This window comes from Dufourea novaeangliae, unplaced genomic scaffold (assembly GCF_001272555.1).
Source record: "Dufourea novaeangliae isolate 0120121106 unplaced genomic scaffold, ASM127255v1 scaffold88, whole genome shotgun sequence".
Taxonomy (NCBI): Eukaryota; Metazoa; Arthropoda; class Insecta; order Hymenoptera; family Halictidae; genus Dufourea; species Dufourea novaeangliae.
The window spans coordinates 199,760-220,706 of NW_015373960.1; the positions used below are offsets into that span (position 1 = coordinate 199,760).

The following is a 20,947-nucleotide window of genomic DNA, read 5'->3' on the forward strand; positions in this document are numbered from 1 at the left end:
TTGACTTTATGGACTCTTTAGTAAGTTCGATAGTTCGTTCCGACAGTTTCATAATAAGGCTTGTTAAAGTCAATATTAGTTTATACTATAACGCTTGGCTGAAAAGTTATTCTTCTTGCGTTATATTGTTGTTATTAGTAGTAAAATTAGTTGAAATCAATTCTACAAGCTTTTCGAAAATCTCTTCTTAACCAGACACAAGTTTAGACTCATAAACACTCTGTTTCTTCGGTACGGTGTTCATCAAAATGGTGCAGGTTTCGGATCTGCGGTTTAAACAATGTACTGTTATCGAATTTTTGACTGTTAAGAATCTTTTGGTGTAACATTTATTATTGTTTGTAGACTGTATATGTTGGTAAATGTGTCGAGGTTAGTGCATCGGAAAGATGGGTACGTCTGTTTAAAGAATAAGAATTATTGAAGGATGCAAAACTGCCTGATGCCCCAAAATATAATTGGCACAAATGTATTGAAGTCGATGGTGGTTATCTAGAAACATAGTTACGTATGTTATTATTTATAACTGAACGTTTAAGCTGCACCTCCTCTACGATTTTGAAATATTTCCATCTAATTTATTATTTAGTTGGAGATGAGACTTTTCAGCCGACCTTCGTAAATTCAGTTTATCATAATTAAACTTTGTTTTTCATCGTATTTTCTACATTCATGTTTACTCAAAGTTGTACAAAAAATTCGAGGTTTAGTCCTGTTGAATATTTTGACGATGGAGCAATGTCCACCAGGTGCCATTTTGACGAATAGTGAAAATCCGGCTTTAAATGTTTTCAACGCAACGCGGTATTTTTTTAGTAGATTTTTTATTGCATTTTCTATACTCATAATTGTAATAAGTACATAAAATTCGAAGTTTAGTCCTGTTTAAGCGGATTTTGACGGTGATGCAATGTCGACCAGGCGCCATTTTGACGAATAGTGAAAATCCGGCTTTAAATGTTTTCAACGCAACGCGATATTTTTTCAGTAGATTTTTTCGTCGGTCAACCTCGTAATTGCTGGTGACGTTATCGATGATTAATTATTCATACGGCAAACACGCAAGGATGCGAGGGAACGGTTTGAATTTCCGTGCCGTATGCCTCACGGAAATCGACAGTGGAAAGGAAAGTATATTTTTCCTTTGCCGGGTATCGGCTGGGGTCTACGCGTGAAAGTGGCCATAAGAGGCGGTTATCGATAGAGAGCTGTAATTAAACGATTTACTGACGTATGGGATGTTGTATGTTGCACGTAACAACGTTGATAACTGTGATTTATCCTTCCGAAGTATTTATTAAACAACCGAATGGAGGTTGACCCGATGAGTTTCGTTTATCGAATGAAATGTAATCGGGAAAATTGTGGTGATTTCCGCCTAAGAAAACTGTAAACATGATCATGATGACGACAGTCGTTATTTAGTGATAAAGGAATTGCACTTTATTCGGTAAAACTATTTGAATACCAACGAATATTGAATTTAAATTACATATGAAGATCAAATGAATTTTTGTTGATTTTCTGTTCTATATGTCATCTGGTAGCTAAAAGGAAGCACTTTAATGTGACATACAGTTGAAAAGGGGAAACAATCTGTCAGGTCCACATATATAAGCCTGTTAAAAATAGGTGTACAAGGAAATAACATGAACGTTTTGAACTTCAAAATTGTTCTGCTATAGAAAACAGAAAATTGTGAATTATCGTGGTTTTCTCGTGTGGCCTTCATTTGTAAGAATGAGGAAGAGTGTATGCATTCCATTATTGAAATAGTAAAAATGGCCGAAAAATGTAATTAATATCTACCTTGTAATTGTTTGTATATTTCTTTCCATTTTGAGATTTTTCCATTACTACCAAAGTTTTTGTTCACTGTTACTGGATCTCTTCGATTGAGTTTGGAACACAATACTATGTCCGTCTTCGAGATTGAGCTTCCGAACGATGAAAAGATTTATCGTCAACCGAGGTGAAACGCGTGGTTCGCAGAATGCAGTCGAATGTTTTAATTGGAATGCAGGGAAATGAAATACGACGAGAGCCAGAGAGACGACCCGAATGACATTTCCTTCGTCGCGTTCGCAGGATGCGGGTTCATACGGGTTCGGCGTTACAATTAGGTCAAGGCGTTTCATTACACGACGAAAATGGTATCGTATCCCGAACAGTGTGATCGAGAGTAGTAAATCAGAGCCGCTGGAAGTTACTCGAAGTCTAACTACTCTCGTCCTCGTTTCAGATTTCTTTCGTATCTAATGTTAAAACAGCACATACAACTTTTTCTTATTTCATCTATACAGTATTTTAAATTGAAAATACTAAACTGATATTTAATTAATAATTACGATTTAACTTTATTATGTAAGTACGAGTTATTACGATAAAACGCGAGGGTGAAGGAAAAGTAAAAACACTAAAACAAAAAGCAAACTGTACAAGAAGTCTAGAATCATTAATGTTGGAAAAGTTGCGTCGGGGTAATTGCTTGAAGACTGAAATCTTAACTATACAGGGTGTCCTAAAATAGCTTCGACTGGAAATGGGGGATTCCTGAGATGATTTGAAATAAATTTTTCCTTAGCGAAAAAGTTCTCCGAGGCTTCTTTTAACGAGAAATTAACGTAAAACCCCGGGCAATCCGAGCGCGCGAGTCTGCCGGCCGAGTTCCCGCGGTAGCGTTGGCTACCAATCGCAGGGTGTAACCAACGCTACCATAGAAGCTCGGCCGGTAGACTCGCACTCTGATTGGTCGGGGTTTTTCATTAATATCTCGTAAACAAAGCCTCGGAGAACTTTTTCATAAAGAAAAAGGTTGTTTCAAATCATCTTAGGAATCACCCCTTTCAAAGCCTTCAATTATTTAAGACACCCTGTATATCACTAAAGACTGCAACATATGCAAGTGTCAACAAAACCCGAAATGTTACTCCAAAAGGTGTCCGATGTCGCGTGGACTGACCGAATACCGTGTTATACGCTGTTTACCTGTACCAGCGAAAGGAATCTTCTACCGGGTGGTCATCACCAATCGACTATCGTCCACAGTAAGCGATCAATTCCAAAGCACACCCCAGTAAAAAGATCTACGAAATACATGAAATCAAGTTCATTTACAAGTACCAAGCCTCTTCTATAATTCCCTCTAGTTACCATTCACAAAAACCTTAATATTCCTCTGCAAAGTATGTATCCTCTCTGCTCGTAGCAAGAAGAACCAACGAATTCCGTGAATAATGTCGGTTGACGAGGGGAAGCGCTCGTCGGGGACCAGTCACCGAATCAGACGATTTACGGAGAATTGCAACAAATTGCATCATTAACGTTCATTACCGTGTAAAAAGCATCAGGGGCACACCGTGCGAACGTCGTTCGTACGCGAGCATATTCGGTCTCTGGCAAAAAAAAAAAGGGGGGGGGGCGGGAACACGCGATGTAACGAGGCGTCGTCGTCGTCCAGTGGCGCGCGCGTTCCTCGCGGTCTCGTCAATTTCGCTTCTGTTGGAACAAAAGAAAAGAACGAGGCACAAAAAAGATTGAAAAGACGCGCGCTACGTCGCCGGCTGGTGCTGGGCTCACTGACAGATACGAGTTTATTTACAGAAACGGTTTTAGTACGACGACAAACGCGTAGTCAGGTACGTACATGTCGCGGAACCGCTGCGTCCGGTCCTCTCCGCTTATAGAACATCCGCTGGCGGCACGCATACGCATGGAAACGCGCGAGCGAGCTGCCTGCAGTTTTATGCGCGCGGTGCTGCTCGCGTGCGCGCACGTTTCAGTCAATCGACGATTAACGATGGGATCGGGTTCACGTGTACGAACCACAAGAATATTAATCGATCCGATATGTACGTGCCTGTAAGGGAAATACGCAATTAAGTCACATTTTTCATTTGTTTTTTTTTTCTATAGGGGAGGAATTTTTTTCCATTTTCTTTTTTTTTATATGTCTTGTTACAAGGGTGGTGTACCTTGACCGTATAACTAATCATCTTTGGAACCAATGGACAGACGACTCCTTTATCCAAGAATGCCAAAAATGCTTATGTTAAGGCAATTGCAAAAACATTGTTCAACCAATTGTCGAATTCAGAACCAATGGGCAAAGGACTCTTTTATTCAAGAATGCCAAAAATCTTATGTTATGGCGGTTCGAAGAGACAATTTGGTCAAAGTGATCTGGGTCCGTTTCCATATGTGGACCCCATAGCCAGAATGTATTAAGTTCATTCTCTTTGAAGAAATGACATTTTATATGTTTCCCGTCTCAACATTTTTCATTCTTTCCGGCGGTAAAAATGATATGTAGGTATTAAGTCCATATCTTATATCGAATGAAACAGTCTAAAGTGCATCGCAGAAGGGATTAAATGTTATGTTCACCATTCCTACATATCGAACCATGTCTTAACTGGTTACATGTGCCTCTTCATACTAGTTCTTTCATTGCTAGATTTTTTTATTCTCCTATTTACAATTTTCAATTTGTTCATATAAACATTTGGCAAATTAGTATAGCGTGTTGGTAATTATAACATGTAGGTACTTTCTCAGTGGTCCATTCCTGGGTAGTCGTTCTCTCTAATCATTTATTCGGGGAATGTGAGTTGGGAAAAACGAGGTGGGAACAATTTTAAAGTTTGAACCAATTCCATATTACTAAAACTGTGTTTATATTTCGTTTTGAGATTAATCACCGTCTACATATAAAAAAATATTGATTCTCATAATATTAATGATGCCTTTTTTTCTTTTTAACTTCGTGGACTTAGCTTTTTCTTCCTATTAAAATTATTATCGTCACAGAATATACAACACTGCAATCAAACGGCTCGTGAAAGATTCGTAAGACGTAATCGGTTCGACCGAATACAGCAACCGCCTAATAAGGACTCATTGGGCGTCGTCATTGACGAGGACCAAATGACAAGCGTTGGCTATATCGAGATGTTTCACCTCGATAGAGTACTCTCGATTGCCTTTTTAGCGACTACGAGTTCTACAGAAGGACAGACGCCCGGTGATTTATATAAGAATCATTTTTGACCCTCTGTAAGCAAACATTTTTTCACACTCCATAGGCAAACTGGGTTGTTTATGTCCAAGCCTAACATTTGTACTGTTTTAAGCTTTCAAAAAATCTGAAAAAATTCTGGAATACTTCCCGAAGTGATAACTACACTATATACAGTTATTCGTGAAGTGAAATGTTTAAAACTTGATTTTCTTCTTCTTTTTCATACAACTTAAACATAAATAACTGAGGTACAATCAACTCAAACATAACACTTATCATCGTCATTATTATTGTTGGGAATTCGTAATGTTTTCCAAAAGTAAAGGCTATGTATTTGTATTTATATTTATTATTATTATTACAATTCTATCTGCATTTTAAGTGATAACATAGGAGTACATATCTACTTTGTTAGATGTAATATAGGACAATATAAGCATTAGGAAAATCATGTGAAAAGCAGTTAAGACAAATAAATTAGACTGTTCCTAGAACCCTACGAAGCACAGCAGGGCATTTAATATCGATTAAATAGTGAAAGTCCGAAGATTTCAAAAGTCTTTGAAAAACAATAGTTCGTCAGCCAGAACATTTTAACAAACGAGGACAGTCTAGCGACAGTGTTCAACCGCTTAAGGACCACCTACATAATATTACGTTCGACAAAAATATAACATTCGTTTTAGTACCATTCACGTATTATTACATATTGGTAAACATGTAATAGTAAAAATAGTAAGAATTAGTAAAAAATAAGAATTTCTTGCGAAAAATAATTTTCAGTATACAGTAATGAAATAGAAAAAGGTACTTCATTTTATACATATTGTCCTAAAAATTACTAAGCTCTTAAGGGATTAATATTCGAGCGACGTAATAAATATTTCCATCTACCTACCGCATCTCTAAAGGCGCCGTGAGTCTATAAACGGCTGAATTCGGTATTCGATTTCAATTTCCACCGGGCGAGAAATCAGCTCGGCGATAACGAAAGCGAAATGGCCAGGCTCACATTATATCAGCATGACGGTAACGTTATCGCATCGCGTAACACTTGTTCCAGCGAAACGTTTCGCGGTGAACAGAAGACGGGTCCGTTCCCCCCGTCGCGTCGTGTCTGCTTCACGACGATTGAGGAACGACGACGACGACGACCATTTCTTCGTCCCGTTCCTCGAGGTCCCCTTTCGCTGGGCCCCCAGAGCACCGACTCTTCGGTTTTTTCCCGTGTCGCAGCACTAGTCGCAGCCCGTCTCCTTTCCCAGTTCTGCGCACGTTAGAGAGGACGATTGAAAGCGTCGTCGCGCCTACGCGTCTACCAGGCTGTTAAACGATATACCGCAATGAAATTCAGAGCCCGCATCAAGGTGCAGTTAAGGTCGATTCCTAGTTCTCCACCCAGCGTTCTAGCTCACCGATTCCGAGAAAGACAGTGAAAGTGAAGGCTGACGGTAATAGGTGGCCGTTTGGGATGTGCGGGCACTCCAGACGTAGATCGAACGTAGAGGTAATCAGTTCGAGTTATGTACTATAATTGAAAGATTGGTTGCTGTTTAGTTCACCGATGTGTAATCGATTATTTCTTTACTTAATTTAAATACTAATTTTGCGGAATTTATTATTTGTTCTACTTCAGCATTCTGCATCATTTTTACCAAGGAAAGAAACTAAGGAAAGATATATCTATCCTTCCTATTTTATGTATAGTAGCGGGCGAAAAGGTACCATTTTTTCGATTTGTTGTATTTGGATTATTTTTTAACTTCAACTTGAAACTTTAGTGTGCGTTTAATATATATTCTGATAGAGAATTAAGTGTTGTATAAATTCCAGTATATTGAAGTTTTAAGTTATTGTTAAGAAATAATAAATATCTGAAAAATGGTAACTTCTTTGTCCGCTTCTGTAGATACAGTCTATCGGATTCTAATTGTATTTAATTATTATTAATAGCTATATAATAATATAAGACGTCTACGGGACCTTTAATAGTATTTTATTCCAACATTCTATACTATTTTCACAGAGGGCGAAATAAGGAAGGATATATCTTATTTTAGTTGTATTTCTTCATTATTTGAGGAAATAATTGAATTGTATACGCTGAGTCAGACTGTTTGTTTCGCGTTATCTGTCGTGTTTCTTTCGAAATTAGTCACTAGGATAACTAGTAGTAAACCCATAACACCCAAGTTTAAGTCACCAACCCCTCTTGGGTTTAGAAAATTAGTCAGGAAGACAAATACAGTTTGAAACTAGACTTAATCTTAGTTCAAGTCTTACTATGCACTGAATTTGTTGAATTTCCACGTGAATTAACTTATTGCTGTAATCTATGTCCTAAATAGAGTTTACACAAGTATACATATGTCCATAAACATCTGCAGTCTGGTTATTAAGAATCGATTTCTCATAGGATTTTCCAACAGAATATTCATTAGTATATCTAATACTTGGGATTAATAAGATCATGGTACTTATTCACGTACTGTTAATTGCAGAATGCATAGTAAGTTACATTCCTTACAGAATTTGAAACAGACTTCTAGAAACAATAAAAAATTATATGTTACTATAAGATGACAAAAGTAGTGTGAAGTATGTAATCTTTATGAAACATTAAGATTTCTTCAGACATATCAGGTGACCTAACACTTACTCACGAGTTTCTTTCATCCATCACGGTTAACCGTTTGTTATTCCTATCCTTCGATGCAGGGAAGTTTTGTGGGGCTGTTGGAAAGTCAATTTGTAGATTTTGATAGAAAACTGTTTGTTATTTGAAAGATCGACTGGCTGAGACCCGTTGTCTGTACAATTTCTTGGCGCTCTAGTTCTCGTGAACGTTTACTAACATTGAATAGGTAACGTTGTAAGCAAAGTTGCGCATTATACTAGTACAACGAGTATCCAATTAAAGTTAATGTGCAGTAGCACATTACGAAAATAGAGTTTATTTTGCAATGCTCACAATAACAGTGCCTATTATACGCTCTTGGTGTTACGAGCATTCAGCGAAAGATTTAGTATTGGCTGTAGAAACAAATTGAATGTAATACATATACATATGTATATCAAGTACAATTATCCTTCCCTTAGCATTTGCCTTAATTCGTATTCGATGAAAACAGTCTAATAAAAATGAAAACACTTGTTTAATTTGTAAAACATTTTATAAAAGTACACTCTACGATCTATAACAATCATCTTTGAATAACGAAAACCATTCATACTAATATCAGCGTAACAAGGGCCTCTTCTATATAGATTCCTTCTAATAATAAATTCTAATTTCAAAATAATGGTCACATTCCATATTTCACCATATACATAGTTGTAAAATTCATTGTACGAGAAAAATATTTCACCAGAAGGTTGCACCTTTACTAACCGACTCTGAATAAAGAAACTGCATTTACACTACCATCAGCGTAACATTAGCTTCCTCGATTGAATTCTACAATTGAAACTCTTCGATGTAATTCGAATTAAATGCATGTTGATCTTAAACTAAGATTCGTGGTTCCGTATTCCAAGAAACACTCAGAAGACGATCCATCATCTGATCACCCGTTCTAAGAACATTTCCATACGATCGCTAATCCCATTAACTATATCGCTTGCATCGTTAAGAAGAGGGGCAAGTAGCAGCTGGCACGAAGAAAACTCGTCTATGTTAGAGAATCCTTTCAATTGATCCGTTTTCCAGGAGCGTATGTATGTTCCTAGTAATTTACCTACCGCACGATCATTCAGAAAATTAGCGACCCCACGGGGCCACGAAGTAAGATTAATCGTTTTTCGCGCTGATTCACCGCAGGTCCCCTCGATCCCAACGAGTGTTCCCCCTCTGGACGGCCTCTTCGACACTTTGGTACTCGAGAACTATCTCAAAAACCACTTGTACAGGGATCAATCTCGCCACTTATGACTCTCCTTTCGACAACGGTATGTGTATCTACGTACGTTTCTGTTTCGTCTTGTTGAGGCTGCTCTCTAGCTACCAGTAGAACGACGAAGGGAAACGGTAGGCTCTGTCTCGTCTGGGAATGTATTCATGTCTCACACGTGTTTTCGCTGGTTTTTTGCCCCGGTAATTTTGACGGTGTTAGGAAAGTTTGAGTTCGGTGGTTAACACTACCTCGAAAGTGGCGGTGGATAACGATATTTTCTGATGTAAGTGAAATTGGAAACTGTTTGGTATTACGAGGTGACGAAGTTCTCTATGGTTATCCCGAAATGGAACTGATGATCCTCTTATCACGTGTGCCACCATCATTCGTTTTTGGAAATTGTCTTCAGATATTGTACTAGATTTTTAATATTTTATTCAATGCCGTATATTTTTTCCAGGCCAGAGAGCATATATTTGTTGTTCTCCGATTGGTATATACTTCGTGTATTATAATTTTGAACTGTTTCGTGACCACTAGAGCGGATATGTTCCACTTGAGTACTCAAACAATAATTGATATCTGGACTGAACACTGCATGCAAGATTCTGACGGCCATATTGGACATTGTGGACACTGATTGTCCTTCCTAATTGGTTTAGCAATATTTATTTGTTTATATGTGAGGGTCACGACATGACGTGAAGAGGACATTTTTCTATTCCATTTTACTTTATCTCATTATTTTTTAGGGCATCATCTTTTTCAGGAGCACCTTGTATACATAGATAACTGATGAACGTTAACCAACGCAGAGGAATACAAAAACGTAGAATATTAAACTAAATTGTATACAGGGTGAGTCAATAAGCACTACCATCTGAAATAACTCGTTATTTAATGGTTGTTTAGAAAAACGTTTTAATGAATTGTGTAGTATTTTAAGGAGTGTATCGGATGGATATAATTTGATTTTTTCTTATATCTTATTTATTTTTGAGACATCAAGGTGACCAGGAGATTTTTCAAGGTCAATACTTTTTGTTGTTGAATATCATAATGCTATAGTTCTTCCATTCACAACAACGTGGTATTAAAAAAAGGAATCATTGACTTTGAAGAAGCTCAAAGTCATCTTGATATCTCAAGAAAATAGAACATAAAAAAATTAGATTGTATCCAGCCAATGCGACCCTTAAGATGCTACATAATTCATTAAAATGTTTTCTGATACAATCAATAGGTAACGAGTTATTTTAGATAGTAGTTCTTATTGACTCACCCTGTATATTCGTTTAATACATTTCACTCAACTTACTGAATACATATTGTGTACCTACATATAATCATAAATTCTGAATATTTTTTTAATTCATGTCAATGTTTACAGTGATTCATCCATTACTACACAAGACTATTCCATTCGCTTACACATTAATATTTGTATAATTCTCTGTTTTGGCATTGAAACTACAAGAACTAGACGAAAGTGGTCAACAAATAATGAAGGAAACAATATAAAAGAGACAAAAGAAATAATTATTTATATTTTTAATTCATCTGAACAGATCTGTGAATCGGAGACAGTGGATTTAAAATTATTTCAATGCATAACATACAAGATAGGAAATTCAGTTTCTTTCCGCGAAAACTGTGGTATGCGGGCTGTTACATAGTAAATTGATGTCTCGAGTCGGTATGTGCATTGTGCTCGTAAGAAAAGTCACGAACAGAAGTCAACCATCGTGTGTGAGGATAATTTTGTCCGGGGTTCACCTGCGAACAGCGGCAGATGTGTCGCTCATTTTACAAGGGTTTGAAAACTCACGTATTAACAAATTAAGCCACGAAATTGATGGTTATTAACTAAATATATCGCGTGACCGGTGCAACATTATTTTATACATTTTAATCAGTTTTCTGCGAGCAAATTACAGACGTGGAACGTAATTTAAAACATCACATCCTGCCAAAGACAACTGACAATCGCGTGAGATATACCTACAGGGTGAGTGAGATGTCACCTCCCTGTTTTCCAAATGCTATATGTATTTCTTAAAATATACAAAATAGCATTGCACATTTATTCCTGATCAGTAGTTTATTCTTTGACATTAGTTTTCCCTGAAAGTTACAACTCGCTGTGACTCTCAGTATTTTCCATATATTTTTTTAAACGAACAGGTACATCTTCTACGACCTTTCTAAAGTGCTATTTTAACTCTTTTCTCTATGGCCAGTATTTACACCGGTCATTTCTATGGAATTTCACAAAGATCTGAAATTCTAGAACAGTAATAGCATTCATGACACATTTGAAGCAATATACAGTTCATTCTACTACTTGTATTACTTTACCTTTTTTTTAAAATAGAGAAATACCTTTTTTTATTTTTTTTTTTTAAATTAAAAAATAGAGGACATCTTCCCACCATGTAGTTATAGATTGGAAGAAATAATAGATAAAGTGGTGCTATATGAAAAGAAGAAAGAAATTTACTTTAGAAACTATGAAAAAAGGAAAATTATATATGAAAAATCATATATTGAAATTCTGAAATCAATGATATTTGTTTCAGCCGCATATAGCCATTAGTTTATGAAATATTTAATATTCAATGTCGAGGAGCTTTCGCCCACTCATCGAAGATTTACTGTATATTGTACCAATTTAATTTATAAACCACTAAAACTCACAATTAAAATCACGCAAACCCAAGAAAAAATCTGCAGACAATCCACAAGCCTGGTAGTAAATAATTAAGGAAGCATCACTCATTGTTTTTTCCCCCGCACTACATCTAAATCTTCCGTTACGGTTTTCATTATTTACCATTATAATAGCTGGAGAAGCCATAAAAATGGAGAGAGAAAAACAGCGAAAGTATTCATTACTTAAGCGAAACGAGAAGGTTTGTGAGTGCAGTTCAAACTAGAGCTACCGCAAGATCAACATTGCTAGTCGTTATCTCGAAGAATTACGTGTTTCATGTGCCGCTAATTATGAATTCCTTTCCGCTGAGTGTGCCCACGGGGCCTCTAGGCGATTTTGTTTTTCCACGAAAGTTTACAGCTGTCTGTTATTTTTTTCGAACGAGGCCTCGCGTACACGCAACAGCCGGATGTTTTTTTACGCGCGTGAAATTTTCCTCTTATACGAAGGCGGGACTTGTTTGTGATCTGGAAAGAACTCTCGCATGATTTCGTGGAAGATTCTTTTGATACGGATTAAAACTATCCGAACGCGTCGGTGCTGGTCTTGTTCTGTGTCACGTTTCAGGCTTGTCGTTGTTATTTACAGATAGCTCTCGAACGACTCGTATTTCTAATACTGAAAGTGTTCCATGGATCACGGGAAACGCGATATTGTTTTATAACTGGGAGTAGTTTCTTGCCAGCCGATAATCCTTTTTCACTTCCTGCTCCAGTGGAAGTGCCGAGAAACGTTTAGTCGTCGATGAACGTAAACGAAAATCGTATTTTCGCCTTTGCAGAGAGACACTAAATACATATTGGTTTGGCTCAAAGAATTCTTTTGAAACCCTTAACGCCTTGTGTTGCATGGGTGTAACAGACATTTTAAAAGTGTCTAACTTTTGTTAGCAAAATACGATAGTAGATCTCCACGTTTTCAGTTGAGAAACTTAAGTATTCCCTCTAAAAATAAATTTAAAAAATACAAATTCTTTAAAAATAGGTGGTAATAGTTTCTGCCCCACCCCGTATATCAGTCTCATAATTTGGAAATAATGACTTAAGGGTCTTGACTTGGTTCACGGGGGAATCCCCCAATAGTGATAGGGATGACGTCTGAACACTCAGTGTTAAGGAGCCTTCGAACACTCATCGATGACTTACTGTTGTTAAAATATCTGTTCCTCTGGTTTTAGTATTTGTAAAAAAACTTAAATCAATGGAAATTCGCATAAATCGTCTCAGTACAGAAGTGTACCTACCCAAGAAAGTCTAATTAGAGATTAATAAATTTTCTATCTTGTTTTGATCTACAATAAATACATAATCCAAAACATAAATATCTATTTTATTTAGACTTTTTAAGATAATCTTTGAAAAATCTAAGTTTCCATAAACATCCGTAATGTGATTAAAAAAAATTGATTTTTTTAAGTAAAAATTCTTTTACTTAGATCGATGTAATTTTATTTCTATAGGAAAACTAGATACGAAACTTCTTTGCGAGGTTACACGAGTTTTTTAGGAACAGCGTATTCCTTTTGTGTAGAGGGATGTAGAACATTTCGATCGCGTCCAGTAACTCGGCTGAAAGGCATTATTTCCTTGTGTCATAGCACGGGATAGGCAAAGTTCAACGGGGCTGCCTAGCGTAATGCGCTTAATTAAAGTTGTTTCAACTCGTTAAGATCGTTCGCGCGGGATGAACAACCCTATAAGCGGCCGTGGCAGTTTGTCGACAACTGGAACGACACTTTCCGTCGCGAAACTTCGTTTTCATCGAGTCTTTCGTTCCGTAATCAGCATTCCCCTTGTTCAATTTTCATTATAACGCCGGTTGGTAAAAATTCATTGCTGTACTGTTTCAACGATACTAAAAAGTTATAAATAGACCATGGAATTTATGCAATTATAGCCTGTAGGGCTCTTTGAAATGCAATAAAATGTAAAAGTTTCATCAGACCCAATGAGTTTTCGATTTTATTCTGAATCCGAGAAGATAGTTCAAAAAGAAATTTCTACATTTGCTCTTTATAAATTACTTTAGGAGATGTTATTTACTGTTTTTGTGTTATTGAACTGACAACAAAATTTCTGTAATCGCTTAGTAATATTTAATAATCTAAGAGTAATAAGGTTTCTGATTTCACAACTGATAATAAAATATTAACATTTATTTCGAAAAGTCATATTAGGTTTAATATGCCTTTAAAAACATGAAAAATTGAAATATATGAAATATATAAAATTTGTAATTACTAGACTACAAGATTTTATGCATTTATAGCCTATAGGGCATTGTGAAATACAGTAAAAGACAAAACTTTCATCGGATCCAACGCGTTGTCTATTTCATAAATACTTGAGAGGAAAAATAAATGTCTACATTTGCACCTGTCTTTACAAATTACTGTAGGAAGTGTTATTTTGCATAAATATCCACAGTCAAGTAATTATCCTACACACACTTACGATTGGAGGGAAGCCTGGCAAAGTGGATAAAATGCAGATACAATTAATATTTAATCGCGACTAAATTTCTATTCGTGATTTTTGTGACTTCTGCTCTCTACCTGGAGATTCAAGGTTAGCTTTCCTAAAACGCGTCTCGAGAAATCGACGGGAGTTGTCGGTATGTTATATGGTCGTGTAGTACAGGCGCAAGCTGGTTGAATTACGTCTCCTCAGATTTCATCGGCCGGTAATTTAAATCCCGATTAATTCAGTAAGCTTAAACGAGGCGAAGCCTGGGAGCTTCGCGTCGAAACAAATTTCGCTAATCATATTCGCCGTCTGGCAAGACGGGGCTCGTTTTACTTCCCGGCTTGTTTCACTTAATCTCGGATTAAGAACCTTCACGGGCGTGGATTTTTTTTTCAGTGAAAATTATCTGCATTTAGGACAGAAATATATGATAAAACTCAATATGTTTTTGTAAGTCGTTAATGTATTTTTCATAGAAATTTATGAATTTCTCTTTCGTATACAAAAACGTTTTATTTAAAAATCAGAATATACGTCTTCTTGCGTCTAATTAAGCCGTATTTGGTTATTAAAAGAAATTTCATATCTTGAGAAATGATACCGTAGCAGCCCCTTTCTCCAATGCTGTAACTTCACAGTTACAGCATTTGCGCTAACTTAAATATCTCAGTCTGGCTTGTACTACACGATTATTGTCTAGACGTTATCCCCACCACTGGGGGGACGCTATAGAGCATGTCCACTGCATACTTTGTTGCCCTTCCAAGAAAACGAATTTACGAGGATCTGAAGCATTTCTTCCCATAAGATTATTATCCCGGCGCGGACCTGAGTTCGAGACAATAATCGAGAGGAGTCTGTACTTTGTTGCCCCTCCACTTTCATTGCCGACGCTTGAGCTTCGTGCAAAAAATGAATTCACGAGTGTCTGAAGCATTTCTCCTTACAAGATTATTGTCCTGGCGAGAACCCGAGTTTGGGACAATAATCGAGAGGAGTCTATATATTACCGCAAATGCTATAACTGTGAAGAGGCCTTGAAAGAAAAGGCTGCTGCGGTATCATTTCTCAAGATATAAAATTTCTTTTAACAGCTGAATTTATACACAAAAACATCTTGATGTTTAAATGAAACATTCTTTCGGACGAAGAAGACAAATTCATAAAAGTAACCTTGTTTTCCGACCTGTCAAAGGTATGCAACCCCTTAACCAGAGCATCCTCCTGTGCCTGTAGCCACAGAATGCCTTGTACATATCTACATATCTACTACATAATACGTTTTCGATTAAAAGTCACTTTACGGGCGGAAAAAATAAACCAAGTACCAACGAATAGTGTTACGATGGTCTGACGTAAGGACGTAGAAATTATGCAGGCACCAGGATCGCATTAAAAAACATAGAGGGGATCCTTTTCTCACGTTCGTACGGCACCGTGTATACCTGCTAATTCATCACGACTCATGGCTCCGGGGACGGAAGATCACTTGGGCACGGAAGGGAAGAAAGGAGGCGAACGTTGGAACCGGGCAGAAAAAGAATCCCCGACGATCTCGAGGAGAGACCACGACCGGTTTCTTTCTCGTTTTCTTACCTACCTTGTTCGCGTCGCTTATTTTTCCACGTCCCACCACCGGCGCAGCGTCCGCCAAATCGATCCCGCATCCCTGAACCCTTCGACGGGATCATTCGCCGAAACGATTACGCACCACCGCGAGATCCATCGTTCTTCTCTCGCGGGGGGATATTCTTCTTAATTGCTATTATCGACGATGCCACACGTGAAACGAAAACCGCGTGGATGTTTGGTTTTCTCGCGGGTTTCGATCGCTGTGAGAAAAATTTCAGATTGTTAGGTGTGTGAAATTGAATCGGTGTGATCATTCAAATAAAAAGCGAACGGGAATTTACACAATTGGATAATTGTATGGATGAGTTTGGTAGGCGTTACTTACTATTCTTGGGCGGAGATCGTTGTTTTTTTTTTGTGGAAAAATTTGACTTGAACGGTAAAGGGTTAATAGTTTAATTTAACTTGTTAGATGCTTTTGATTATATTGTTTTTTTTAGCACTTTGGTACAATGTACAGTAAACTCACTAATGAATGAATATTTAAGAGATTTTAAAACTATTAAGGTCGAATTTTAAATGATAATATTAATAAATATTTGGTACATGAAATTTTGATTTTCTAATATCTACGCCTTTTTATAGCGTATAGAATTCAATTTGAATAATTGGAAAGATGTAAGTAATTATATTAGAAAGACAAAAATGCAGATTTCACGAGTGAATGAACATTTCTAACCAGTGGCGCGAAAATTGTTTGAATATGAAACGGCGAATCGAAAAAAATTTATATTTAATCACTTGCTTGTTTTAATAACTTAATTTACTCGTTTATATATTTTCGAAATGCATTCGGTAATACGATTTCCACGTGCGAATATACATGTCAGCGGCAGAAATCGGAATAGCTGGAATAATAATAATATAAAATTCAGTTGTGTAAACTTGTTTGCATAATGACGTCGTTTCAATCGCGGCGCTCTAATTAAAAGGCGGGCGGTGGCAATATTTTTCGCGCAAGTATCGACGTTACGGTAAAACACGGGCATACGTACATACATACATATACCTCGTGCCTCGTAATCATTATAATATCGTTAAGATAAAAGCAGGCTTTCCGTCTGAAATTGCGATGTACGAACAGCAATCACAATCCCGACGTATTATTCCCTGATAATTCGGGTGTTCGCGTCATTTTCAGCGAAATTCCGAAAGCAATATGTTGGACAGGGATTGTTCGTGTTCTTTTTGCTGACAATTATAGAAAAATACAAAGGAAGTATGAAAATCGGAAAAAAATAATTTTCTGGCAGCAAGAAAAAAGGTTTTGTTCGTAATTATTTTGTATGATGAATCGGTTTTTATATTATTCTGTGTACTGTTTTAGTTAAGAATATTGTTGAAGGTAGTATAAACAGTGTGTAATAATTCTGATATATTACACAATTTGTACTACGATATACACTACCATTGTCAAATTGTAAAAATAGTAGAAGTATTATTCTCTATATTAATATTAGAAATAGATAATAGAGACAAGACTCGTGATTTTAGTTCCATTACATAACAATAACGAAACAAATATGTACGTCCATTAAAAACAAATTAATTTTCCTTTCATCATCTGTTTTACGTCGCATCGACATATGTAGATTATTCACGACGAAATTCAGTCTAAATTACAATATTCTGCATATTCATTCAGGGGTAATTAGAGTTTAGAATAAAAGTTTGTATCTGGATGAAATTTTCAGCATGTATGTAACTAACATAAATCTTCGAAATGTATCCATTAAATTTTCATTACAGTCTCAGATAAAAAAAGGCGTAAAAAATGTCCTTTACTATTTTCTTTGCGATTCCGACCAGTTGCAACATTAAACTAAATTTTTTATACATATCATTTAGTAAACAAATCTTTCGAATTTCACAAAAAAAAGCTCAAGTCACTTGGTACAGTTTTTAAAAAGTTCAAGTTTAAAGGGTGTGCGAATATTTTTTTTCCCACTGTACATTTCAGTAACTCGAACGAAATGAAAAACTCATAATTTCAATACCTCGGAATCACTTCAACGTTCGCTTGCATTTAATCACTCGACAGGAGCCACGACTGATTAACAAGAAAATGAATCACAGCACTCGCGGCTCGAACAGACGAAATCAATTTAATCCTGTATCAGCATTCGGACCCACGAATTAATTTCGATCGTCGACGGGCGTAGCTTGCGTTTAAAAGGAAAGGGCGGTAACGGGGCTGTCCCTGAGATTCCTGAGATTAATACAGCGAGCGCGCATCTCTTTCGGAGTGAAAATTATAACGTTACCAAGAGAGCCGGTTGTGATCCGTGTAATTAATTCTCAACCTGCCTTAACTCCCCATTTTTTTTTTCTTTTTTCGTTCAGGCATGGCGACCGCCGGTCTTGAGGTGCGCGAGGCTGGACGAGCGTTGCGGGTACAAACGGAAGCGCCGCATCTCGTTTCCATGGGAAGCGGACGTTTGTCAACCGCGGTGACCCTGCATCCTTTGCCTGAAGGTACAGTAAAACACAATTTCAACGTGTTTGATCGAAATATTTGACCAAGAGTGAGTGATTACGCGAATCGAACATACCAGTGACTAGTGGTGGATCCACGAGCACCCTGTTTCACACATGTTTGATACAGTGGGTGACTTAATTATGTACAGTGGACTCTCACGATATAGCCGTGGTTGGGGCTGTAGGCGAATAAAATGGCAAGTTTTTTTGTCATAGCACAGACGAGATATAGGAGTAGACATTTCATCTTATGGGAGTTGGTGGTCCACCTAAACTGTAGTACCGACACCTTAAAAAGCCTATGATTTTAGCGACCTCTAGGTTTTGAGAATGGTGAATCTGCAGTGAGTAGTGACACTAAATAATGATTTTAGCGACCTTTACGTTTTGAAAACGGCGAATCTGCGGTGAGTAGTGACACTAAAATGGAAATGGGGTACGTAACCCCAGAAAAGTGAGCCGCAAAAATACATTGGATGAAATGTCTACTCATATACCTCGTCTGTGGTCATAGCCCCGACCTCAGCGCCTGCTCAAAAGCTGGATCGTGTTGGTATCGACGGCGTACGCAACGTAGTGGGAGAGAGAATTTTGGCTCGTGAAAGTACGTGTGGAGGGGAAGTGCCGCGCGTGGCAATATGTCTAGTGGCAATATGGTAAGAGTCCAGTGTATTATGAACACTTCAAAGTATCACTCATTTGAATTTTGATCGAAAATGGAATTGAAAATACACTTATAATAGTACCTTCTTTATTATGACGTTTGAAACTTCAAACTCAAGGCTGTTTGTGAACTTGTCAATACAGTTTGATGAAACGTTTCTAACTTGAAGCCACTCGAGCAGCGAACGCCGATTAAACGTCGTTTAATTCAATAAAATCGAAGTAAAACAAATCTCCACTTTGGACAGAATATAAGATACAAATGAAATTTATATAATTCATGCAGAAGCTAGAACTGTGATAGGATTTTGCTTCCTGATACCAAAACACGTTCCAATTAGAATTATTATCAGCGATGAGAAAGTCTATTGACGAAAACGAAACAGCTTCTATTCGAAGCACTTGGACGTTCGATTCGTGTATGTATGCATACCCGTATCTTAAAAGAAATCGAGGCAGTAACGCTTCCTAGATAACGTCCCGGCCATAACGGTCAGTGATTCATCAATTTTAATCCGTGATTCGAACACGTAATTCGCTCTGATAAAGTCTAATGGCAGTAACCGAGATTCTACGCCGGAGATTCACACGATGCGTTACGCAAACGCTGATGGAATCTCTTCGGGAAATCAATTCAGCTGTGTAAATATCTATTAACTGTTTCATCTGATGTAATATTCATTATTATTTAATGAAGCGTAAAATGTTTCATCCAAAAGGTAATTAGCAGAAGTGTTCCTCCTATTCTGGAACGATCTCTTTACTGTAACTCGAGATGTGAATAACTCGAAGCATATCTAAATTATTAGAAAAAGTGTCCTGTCAAATTTGGTTTTTATTCATTTTTCTGTAAAAATCAGTGCTCCAAGCTTGGGATGCTGGTTGGATACCTGCCTGGGTCCAGTATACACTTTGGGGGCTAAATTTACGTGTTCGGTACATTTCATCCATTAATGTTAGTCTCCAACTTTTCTACTGGTATTATATTAAATTAAACCACGAATTCAGTAAAAGTAACTTATAATTGGAACAAGAAATCTGTCAACATCAGTCTGTAAATCTCTCTCTGAAACTATACTTTCCGTGTTCACAGTTGATATTACACGAAACCATAAATTCAGCGAAAGTAACTTCTTTTTAGAACCAATGTATCAATAACATCATGTGATGCAAATTTTACCAAAACAAGATGAAGCTACGCACTAAAAGAATACCAAAACTAGCAAGCAGTGAACATTTAGCAGTTTTACAAAACATTTAAAGAATCGTGTTGTTAAAACAAATCGTCATTATTTTCACCTTCTCTCGATATAATGACCGTGGAACGTTAGGCCGAGAGTCCCTTTCCGCGGAAAGTCGATTGTGTCAACGCCGCGGAAGAAAAGTCACGGCGTAGTTACGAAATATCTGCTTCCTCTGCGAAGCAGCTCGTCTGTATTAACATAATAGTCGACGATCCATTTGATTCGACGGGAATGCAAATATTTGTAGACGGCGGGGCTCCTTTCCGGTTTCGACACCGACCCACGTGGACGCGGAGGACTCGGGCTTCCTGCCGCGAGCTTGAGTGTATTTTTAAAAGTGAATTTTTCGGGGCCTCGGGCCGCGCCTTCATACGCCAAGAAGATATCCCTGTTGTTTCTTGATTATTTCAGGAATACACAGGGTGTCCCGAAAATTGTAGGCCACGTGTTGCCTGTAATACATCGATGGAAATCGGAAAAGTCCCTTTAACACTTTTGAAACCCACAGCTTCGTTTTAATGACAGACGCGTTTAAGACCCCATTCCCTTTTATCGGCCCAAAAAAGGTGATATTTAAGAATTTTTTTTTAAAGAATAGAAGAAAAATATGATAAAAATCTTCCTGGCCTTTATTTGTACATTCAAGTAAATAAAAAAACATTTTTAACCATTTGTATCTCATAACAACGTTAATCGATTTCGATGAAATTTTCAGCATGCATGTAACTAATATAAATGTAAGTAATGTATTCGTTAAATTTTCATTACAATGTCAGATAAAAAAGTAGGAAAAACGAGATTTACTACTTTCTTCGCGATTCCGAGCAATTGCAACTTTT

At 37.2% G+C, this 20,947-nt stretch overlaps 1 protein-coding gene across 1 annotated transcript in view; it reads left to right on the forward strand.

Annotated features, from left to right (window-relative positions):
- Positions 1-18,068: 18,068 nt before the first annotated feature.
- The window catches only part of LOC107186422 (pleckstrin homology-like domain family B member 1), a 52,158-nt gene continuing 49,279 nt past the window's right edge, over positions 18,069-20,947 (forward strand). Inside the window, exon 1 of the mRNA XM_015574281.1 lies at positions 18,069-18,198. Coding sequence (XP_015429767.1) covers positions 18,069-18,198 — 130 coding nt within the window. The remainder of the gene's footprint in view (positions 18,199-20,947) is intronic.